At 46.0% G+C, this 10,129-nt stretch overlaps 1 protein-coding gene across 2 annotated transcripts in view; it reads right to left on the reverse strand.

The window, feature by feature from the left end:
• The window catches only part of Aldh18a1 (aldehyde dehydrogenase 18 family member A1), a 32,328-nt gene extending 23,496 nt beyond the window's left edge, over positions 1–8,832 (reverse strand). For both annotated transcript variants that reach the window (XM_051146527.1, XM_051146526.1), the window contains exons 1-4: positions 8,742–8,832; positions 2,454–2,668; positions 86–235; positions 1–4 (exon numbers count right to left, since the gene is read on the reverse strand). The exon at positions 1–4 is cut by the window's left edge and continues 101 nt beyond it. In XM_051146527.1, coding sequence (XP_051002484.1) covers positions 1–4; positions 86–235; positions 2,454–2,668; positions 8,742–8,829 — 457 coding nt within the window. In that variant the 5' untranslated portion in view covers positions 8,830–8,832. The remainder of the gene's footprint in view (positions 5–85; positions 236–2,453; positions 2,669–8,741) is intronic.
• Between the last annotated feature and the right edge of the window lie 1,297 nt (positions 8,833–10,129).

The raw sequence follows: 10,129 nt of genomic DNA on the forward strand, positions 1-10,129 counted from the left end.
TTGCCTGCAATACACCAACCATTGAGAAGGAGGGAAGACCCGAAGACTCCACCACGGGGGCGGGGGCCGGGGAAGCGGCACTCACCATCTCCTTCAGCTGGTTCTGCCCCGAGTGCAGCGCCTGCCGCACACTCTGAGACAGAAGGATCTCATGGCGCAGGCGCTGCTTGCCGAAGGCAACGGCTCCACTGGTGACCAGCATCATCTCTCGGCCCTGATTCTGCAGCACCGAGACCTAGCAAAGGAAAGGAGATAAGCAGGGCAGACATGAGTGGATTCCAGTCCTTCCCCGGAGGTCAGTACTTAGCTGGCTCTGGGGAGCTGCTTCGATTATTCGGTAGAGACAGTCTTAACACTGCCTCAGAAATGCAGGGAAGGTGATTCTAGCATGCAGCCAGCTTTGGAATCACAGGACTTGGTGCTCTTTCCCATTTACAATATAGAAGGCAGCCTGGGGAGACTCTTGAGTCCTATGGGTCACCCTCACCAGCGGCAGATGCTGACCCTACTCCACTTTCCCAAGGACTAGCGTGATCACTTGTGTTACCCTAGATAAATCCTCTTGGGGGAAAAAAAACAAAGACTTGCAAAGCATCAGTCCTTGCTCCTAACGGTCCAATTCCCTGGTAACTGAGCCCTGTGGGCTGCAGGGAACTCAGAGTGCTGCTGAGACAGTGATCTAAAACAGTTAAATCTGCAGACCAGGCTGGCCTCTACCATGGAGATCCACCTGCCTCTGCCTCCCAAATGCTGGGATTAAAAGGCATGTGCCCCCACTGCCCATCTTAAAACAATCAATTCCTATCTTAGAAAAGTTTAGTATGGGGATGGACAGACTGCTCAATGGTTAAGGGTACACAATGCTCTTGCGGAGGACCTGAGTTCAGGTCCCAGCACCCAGGATGTGTATTTTACAACCACCTGCAACTCTGGCTCCAGGGTGATCCTACGCCTCTAGCCTCCATGGGCACCTGCATGCATGTGGACATACACCCACACACAGACACACACAGAGAGAATTAAGTAAAATAAATCTTTTTTAAAAAGATGTATTGGTCATTTGGAAATTTGTAAAATTTCAGTATTTAACCCAAACGGGTGAGAGTGATTTATAAGCCACATCGAGTTTCATTAACTCCTCCAGGCGGCAGCCATCCTCTCCAGTGAGGCCTCTACGCCTCCCCCACGGCTTAACGTCAGTCCCAGACCACGTGCGTTACGTAGCTATCTCAGCAGCGATCGTCACAAAGCAGACGCTATGCATTTTATGCAATTGCAAAACCATTATCACCCAGAACATCTTCGTATCAAGTGGCCAGTGCTCACCTTTCCGGCCAGTCTGGTTTTTAGCTTGCTCAGTTAAGCCCATACATCATAAGAGTTAAGATATCTTTAGAGTCTTTCAATCCGTACACCTTCCTCTCCGCCATCTTCTTTTTTGCATTTCTCTGCTTAATTGAGCTCCTCTCCCTTCAAGGTTTCCCACCCTCGTTTTTCTGACTGTGGCCCTGTAAGGCACGGAGGCTTCTGTTGGGGTGTGTGGCCCTGTAAGGCACGGAGGCTTCTGTTGGGGTGTGTGTCGAGAATTTTCTTCATGTTGTAAGCATAATGCCTGCTTCTTTTCCTTTCAATGAAGTTGGCAACAACTGTTGATCATCACTGAGATTCGCTATTCCGTTAGGGTTTGCAACATGCTGAAATTCTAACTCAGATCAAACCCTGGTGGTCAAACCCAGGGTCCCTGGGCTACGTCTCCAACCTCATCAATGAGTGTCTAAAAGTGTTATTAAGAACTCACAGATTTAAACATTTTACAGTACCGGAGCGGTTACTTTACGCAAACTTCTTTTTTTTTTTTTTCTTTCTGCCCGCATGTCCACCTGCACGCCAGAAGAGAGGGCACCAGATCTCATTATAGATGGTTGTGAGCCACCATGTGGATGCTGGGGATTGAACTCAGGACCTCTGGAAGAACAGCCAGTGCTCTTAACCTCTGAGCCGTCTCTCCAGTCCCCTTTACTCAAACTTTTCTATCTATGGCCATTGGGCGGCACTTGATGCTGCCTACTGAATCCACCTAAAATGCCCAGATGTCTCATGAGACTGTGAACAAGGCCTTGGCCTGATTGCTAGGGCCTTTCTATCAGGTGCACAGCAGCAGAGGAAGAGCCGGTGACTGGAGAAAGTCTCCTGCCAGCTTCTCCCAGCTAATTCATCAAGTTTCTCCTCTGCCCAGAATCTTTCATCTCCTTTGAGGTGAACTAGAACTCCACCTGCTGAGGATCCGGGTTGACTCTCAGCCTCCCTGAGGGTCCCATCGCTGCTCTCACCCCTGCCTCCTCCCCCGCCCATCTGCTCTCCCTCATATTATTCCTAACAAGCTGATACAGCGGCCATCAAGTTGGAGGCTCTGTTTTAGCGAAGCCCATTTTTCTGCCTTGGCAATTAATTACCTGTTCAACAATTGATGCCAGGCGCCCTAGTGCCAGACCACACTCATCTCCCCTGGTCACCACGGCGCTGCCGAGTTTCACCACGATTCTCTTGGCATGCTTCAGCTCACTTCGGTGGGCAAAGGGCTTGCCATGGGCACGACTGAGGGGTACTGTGATAAAGGGGATGTTGCTCCAAGAACGAACATGTCTGACAGCTGAAGGCTGGACACGATCTGTATATCCCAAAGTCACGAGCAAAAAAAAAAAAAAAACCAGAGGCGCAATATAAATTTACAATGAAATGATTCAGGTACAACATTAACCAGCTTGGCTACCCAAAACAGCCGAGCTATTGCACTGCATCTCTAGCTCTTAAATACCTTAAATTCCTTTGTTGTTTTGCTTTTTGTCAAGGGTCTCAATATGTAGCCCAGGCTGGCCTCAAACTCACAATCCTCCTGCCTCAGCACCCCCAGTGCTAGGGTTACATGCTGGTCACCATGCAGAGCACACACACAGATCTTAGAAAGACCATTTTAGACAATCATACTGCAGAGTCCCTTGCTTCTTTGTTATATAGATAGCTACTCTTCCAAGTGGCTATGTTTCAAGGTTACGGAAATTCAAAGAACATAGTCCGGCTTTTTTACAATAGATTTGCAGCCTAGCATGGGGCAGAGACGTTCACTGAGGCACCATCTGGGATACAGAAGCTGTAGCATCCTTACTGGATCCACGATACCGTGGGACATCCCAGGGACTGAAACGCTGGTGTGCTTACGGCTGGAACCGTTTGCCTTCTCCAGGCTAACGAATACAGCTGCCCTGCCTCAGTCTTCAGGACATTATTCTAAGTAACATGAGCACCTGCGCCTAATATGAAAGTTGTATACTTGTGTGGCCTAACAGGGTGGTGGAAAGACAGACTTACACCCCTGGGGGGGCGGGGTCAGACCTGGATCATCACTGGCCTTTATAGAGCCCTGAGCTCCAAGTATCACGCAACCCTTCGGCAGCTGTCAGGACCAGGGCCCCTGGCTGTCTGTCTCCCCTATATATGGCAGGGCACTTCTTGTCTTGGGAGTATGGGTGTGACGGCCTGATAGGGTACCTCAGGGGCACAATTAGAAACTAGTGTGTCAGTCCATGTGGTGAGACGGCAGAAACCAATCAGATCCCAGCAGCTGGGCTAGCATGGAGAAGGCTTATGATCGGCACAGTCTGTATCAGCAGAGCCTGATAGAGCCAGGCAGCCAAGGGTCGTTCTGCTTGCAAGGAACTGGGTCGCGGCAGATTAAGGCACACAAGGTTCACGAGGGGGTCACAGCTATCAGCAAGGTTTAAAAGCAGATAAGAACTGGGTGAGTTCAATGGGGGCATTCAAGGTGAGTTTCAAGGGATTCAGGAGTTGGGAGTTTCCTGTTGAGCAGAACCGTTTTATCTTCCTCACCTGGAATGACCCTACCATTCCTTTTGAGTTAGGGTCTCAGTAGCTCAGGCTAGCCTCACATCTACCAGGTCACCAGAGCAGGCTCTGAATTCCTGATCTCCCTGTTTCTGCATTTTGAGTACTGGGAATATAACTGTACACTACCATGCCTGTCTGCTTGGGGAATTTTTTATGTCCTATAGTTTATTTTACTATTTAAGGTTTGCATTGGGGACTGTTATGATTGGACCTTGAATCTCCTCATTGGTCACGTGATGCAAGCCTAGGTCGACAGCATACAGAGATACTGGAAAGTGGTGCAATCTTTAGGGGTAGGGCCTAGTAGAAGAAGGTAAGGTTACTGGTGGTGTGTCCTTGAAGGGCCTACTGTGACCCTTGCCCCTCTGCCTTCCAGCTGCTGCACGATAAGCAGTCTTCTCTGTCATGCACCTGTGGGTGAGGCCAAAGGGAAACAAACCCTAACCATGCCCATGAGCCCAGTGACCATGCACTGCAGCCTCTGAAACCACAACCTGAGATAATCCTTTCCTTATTTCAAGTCGATTTTTCTCAAGTATTCTGTCATGGTGATGAAAAGCAGACTAGGCTGAGGAGGGTGGCTCACAGGTTAAAAACACTGCCTGCTCTTCCAAAGGTCCTCAGTTCAAGTCTCAGCAACCACATGGTGGCTTATTAGCATCTATAATGAGATCTGCTACCCCCTTCTGGAGTGCAGGTATACATGCAGGCAGAGTACTGTATACATAATAAATAAAATAATACTCTTAAAAAACAAAACAAACAAACAAAAAAAGCAGACTAACATATGGACTGCAAAGGCCTTGAGTAAGTAGGAAAACCCCAAGCTTCCGGATGTTCTTCCTCGATTTCTAAGAAATCCTTACCTTCAGGGCACCAAAGAAAATCAGTTTCTCTAGAGAAAGTTCACAGTGCATTTATTTATGTGCGCGGATGTGGTGCGGTGGGTACGGCGGGGCTGCCGATATTCGCACTGCGCTGTGGATAGACACCAAAGAACACCATGCCCTTTAGAGTCTCTCCTTGGAGTAGGAGAAGTTTAGCAAACAATGAGGCCACCACAGGCGCTTCAGGAAGAGATCTTGATTGCAAGTCTCTCTCCCGGGCCTTTTGCTTCCTTCTTTTTCTCTGAATACCTTGTGAGGTGCTCTGAATGGGAAACGTCCCCTATAGGCCTCCATGTGGTTTCAGGTCGTCGGCTCTGCTGGAGGAAGTGATGTCACTGGACTTTGAGGCCTTAGAATCCCACCTACTTCCTGTCCTCCCTCTCTGCCTCCTGTATGTGGATAAGAGGTAATCAGCCAGCCCCCTGTTGGGGCCAGCAAGCCATGATTTCTCTGCCTTTAAGGATTTAAGGCCTCTGGAAACATAAGCCAAAATAAACCCTTCTTTCTAAAAGTTGCCTTCGGTCCTGGTATCTCACCACAGCAGAAGCCTTTCTTTAAAAAAAAAAAAAAAAAAAAAAAAGATTTATTTATTTTATTGTATAGTGTTCTGCATGCCTGAAAAGGACACCAAATCACATTATAGATGGTTGTGAGCCACTACGTGGTTGTCGGGATTTGAACTCAGGACCTCTGGAAGAGCAGTCAGTGCTCTTAACCTCTGCACCATCTCTCTAGCCCCGAGCCTAACTCTTCCTATCTCTTGCCTGCTCTTTGGCTTTCCATGCCCAGTTAACCCAGGATTCCAGGATGCAAAAGAAATTTGGTTACAAAAATGAGAAAAGTCAGAAGTCCCTCTTTTTATAAATGTGGATAAATCAGCAATAAAAGTGCCGAATAACTGGGCCAGAAGATACAAGTCGGCAATTTTAGTACTCAGAGGGTTAAAGAAGTTTCATGAGTTGGTGAGATTAAGGCTAGGCCAGCCTGGACTACACAGCAAGTTTGAGACCAGCCTGGGCTACCCAGTAAGATCCTTCCTGCCAGTAAATAAATAAATATTTAATAAATAGTGGAATTGTGCACACTAATCACATGTACCACGTGACTACCCTGTATAGATTTCCTCAGGCATTTTTTCACAGCAACGGGAAATACGTCAACAATCATCATGATCATGATCTTACAGACCTTTTATGAGTGAAGACTGATGACTACACTCTAGCTATTATCCCCGTTTCATAAATAAGGAAGCTTAGGCCAGGACCTATTTACCCACATTACCAAGTTGTACTTTGCAGCTTCTCCCATCAGTAGGTGGATAGCCTGCCTGAGGGAGGGAGACCACCTGGAACTCAGATGAACCAGCACCCCAGCAGGAAGTCCTGACCACAGCAACCCAAGTCAGCATGCAAGCCAACAGACACAGAACCCCGGCCCATATGCCAACCCATGAACAACAGCCCTCATGGAGAGATGTTGGTTTTGGTCACTTAGCTATTTCATTTGTGAACAACAGAGCTAATTTTCAAACTCAGGGAGCTGGCTCCAGGCCTCAAGTTTCCCACACTTACACTCTTCCATATATGAAAGAGCCTCAGATGGAAATAAGAAACCATCTTCCAAAGAAGTTGATAAGATTTAGATTTGGTATAAATTGAGGAGATAACTAGCTCAAGGAATCAATCAGTCAATAAATGATACCAGGATGTCTTATATCGATGGGCAGTGGTGGCATACGCCGTTAATCCCAGCACTTGGGAGGCAGAGGCAGGTGGATCTCCAGGTTCCAGGCCAGATCTGTCTACAGAGTGATTTCCAGGATAACCAGGGCTGCACAGAGAAACCATGCCATAAAACAAACAATCAAAACAAGACCAACAAAGCAAAAGAAAAAGCAAACAACAAACAAAAGAATTCCCGGTATCTAACTATATGCTAAAAAGAGGAACTGACCTAACTCTCACCCTGTGCAAAAATGAACTCAAACTAGATCATGAAGTTAAATGTAAAATTTTAAAACTTAGAGAAAAGTGACAAAAAAAAAAAAAAAAAAAAAAAAAACCTTAGGGAAAAATTAGACAGGAGAAAATTTTTAGGATATATATATATATATATATATATTCCCTTGTCCCCCCCCCCTCATATTTTGACTTGGTTCTAAAGGAAAATTCATAAAAAGAAAAACCACTAAGTTTGACCACATCAAAATAAAAAGCTGTCCTCTGTGAGAGACCCTGTCAAAAGAATGAAAGGCCCTTCAGTGAACTAGGAGGAAACGTTTGCAAGCCATATATCTCGCCAAGGAAGAGTACCTACAAAACAGAAAGAATTTTCTAGGTTTGACAGGAGAAAATAAAATGCTCCAATTAAAAATGAGCAAAATATAAAAACAGAGGCTAGGAAAGGAAGGTGGCTCAGTGTGTAAGAGCACTCACTTGTACTGAAAATTGAAGGATCCGAGTTCAAATCCCCAAAACCCACGCAAAACTCTGGGCAAGGCTGTATGTGAATGCTTATGATCCTAGCATCACACACTTCCAAGACTTTGCTGGCCAGCCAGCCTACCCTACAGGATGAGCTTCTGGTTCAGTGAGAGATCTGTCTCAAGGCAGTAAGGCAGAAAGTGATAGAAGTGGACATTTGGTGTCCTCCCCTGTCCTCTGCATTTGTGTGCATCAACACATGTAACACACATACACACACACACACACACACACAATACAAATATTTCAGTAAAGAGACTATTCAGCAAACAAGCACACAAAAAAGCCGTTTGACATCACTAGTCACTGATGACAAGCAATTTAAAGCTACCATGTGGTATCATTACATTACACCATGTACCAAAATGGTTAAAATAAAACAGTGCCAACATCTGCAGGTAAAAATGCAGAAGTGGATGAGTCATGTACTGTTAGGGGAAGGGTAAAATGCTTTAGCTACTCTACAAAAACAGCTGGGCAAGTCCTACAAAACTACAAACACAGGGCTGGAGAGATGGCTCAGTGGTGAAGAGCATTTACTTACTGCTCTTTCAGTGGACCCAGGTTCAACTCCCAGCATCCATATTAGGCAGCTCACACCTGCCTGTAAGTCCAGTTCCTGCATGCACACAGTTCAAACTTCATGCAGGCACACACATACATACAGATAAATAAAAGTAAATAAATAAATCTTTAAAAAAAAACCCTCAACTAAGTATGTACCTGTAAAACTATCATGGTCCAATAACTGCACTCTTGGGCATTTATCCCAGAGAAATGAAGATCCATGTTCATATAAAACCCTTCACATGAATGTTCCGAATGGCTTTATTCATACCCTCTTCACACACTCAAGAGGTCCAAGCCCAAGGACATCTGTACCATTCATGGTGGTTCCCTCTCACATTAACTACTACTCAGATCTGGCTCTGGGGAAATCATGCTAAATTAATAGGAAAAAAAAACCAACCAAACAAAAACAAAACGGAGAAAAGCAACCCTGATAATCCAAGTCACACACCAGATGACTCTATTTACATAGCATTCAAATGGAAAAAAAAAATTAAACATAGAAGAGATCAGTGCTGGCCAAGGGTTAGGGATAAGGGAGAGGACACAGTGATAAAAACTAAACAGGAACATAAAGGTCTGGTGGCCTATCTTCACTGTACCAATGCTTGTACCCTATGGGAAGCACTGGAATTGGGTAAAGGATATAAAGGATTGCTCAGTATAGTAAGGGTAAAGATGTTGAAATTAAATACTTAATTGCCGTAGCAACAACAAGAAGAGACAAACTAACTTGTACACATTTTGGGAGGGATGACTTTAAAAAAAAAACCCACATTATTGACAAAAGTAAGTATTCGGAGCATCCCACTAGCAGGCAGCCTCCTACATACTTCTGCCAGTTCTCCCTCCTCCCCCTTTAAACCACCCTTCCCACAAACGCATCCAAGGCACATACGGGATCTGGGCACAGCCATGGACTGGACCCAGGGCAGAAGACGTTGGTTGAAAGGCTGGAACCCAGAGCGATGCATGTGTCTCAACATGTTATGACGTAGTCACAAATCCAAACACCTGTGGGAAGAACTGTTTGAAAGGGGAGAGCATGAGAAATGCTAGACAACTCACTACGAGCCCCTCCACATCTTCTCTTAAAGCAAAACCATGACCCTCTGGGTTTAAAGTTTGCCTGCTCCCATCTCCCACCGGAAGGAAGACGTCGGCTTGGTTCTTGCTGGCACAAGAGAGGAAAGGCCAGGCACTACAGCCAAAGTCCTCCTTCCGGCTGCCACGGGAATCTAAGGTAACTTCTGCATCTCTAGAGGGCAGAGAGGTTAATGCTTGCAAACGGCTGGCATTTTACTCTACTGTTGTATACACGTATGAGAAAGAGAGTGCGCGAGCAAGTGCTCAGTAGTGAGGATATGGTGGTTATGAAAATGTTCTCATCCCGGGTCACACCTAAGGTTTTAGACAAAGAATATTCCACACATATGAACGTACACATACAGAAACACAGTAGGGGACTCCTTCCTGAAAGCACACGGTCAAGACATTCATCATTGAGCACTAATGCTGTAAGGTCATCCCTGCTGTTTCACAAGCGGCCTCCCTTAAACTTGTGTTCCACTGACTGACTGGTAGATGCATTCCAAATCCTTTCCGTGTGTGTGGAGGTCAGAGGTTGATCCAGGTGTCTGGCTCTATCTCTGTCCATTGTATTTTTTGAGATTAAGTCCCTCAGTGTACCTGGAGCTTGCTGGCCAGTGAGCTTGCATCTGTCTGTCTCCTTCCTCCATTCTGGGGTTACAGAGGCACACCATTACACCCAGACTTTTCATGGGAGCTGCTAGAACCCTGAATGGGGGGGGGGGTCTTTATGCTTGTACTTTACCCATTCAACCACTTCCCAAATCTCTTCTTCAGTGTGCCTCAAAAAAATTAGCATTTGAGCTGGGCACAGTGGCACACGACTATAATCCCAGCACTCAGGAAGGTAGAGGCAGGCAGATCACCATGAGTTCGAGGCCAGCCTGGTCTAGAAAGCGAGTCCAGGACAGCCAGAGCTACACAGGGACAGCAAAGAAAAGCAAGAAGTGCAAGTATTCTTGTTCAAAAATCACAGAAATGTTGAGGGAAGAGCGTGTGGCAGCAAGTAGATAACTGAACAAGGTAAGTGCTGGCTTTGCTGACTTCAGTGTCTGTATAACACTGATGCATGCTGTGGGTTGATGGTCTGTGTCCAACGCTCAAATTAATCCCTTCAATGAAGGCTGCTAAACAATTATTTACACACGTTCTGCAAAGTACCTATAAAGAGCCAATAGGGACATAATTCTAGTGTCC

This window comes from Acomys russatus, chromosome 5 (assembly GCF_903995435.1).
Source record: "Acomys russatus chromosome 5, mAcoRus1.1, whole genome shotgun sequence".
Taxonomy (NCBI): Eukaryota; Metazoa; Chordata; class Mammalia; order Rodentia; family Muridae; genus Acomys; species Acomys russatus.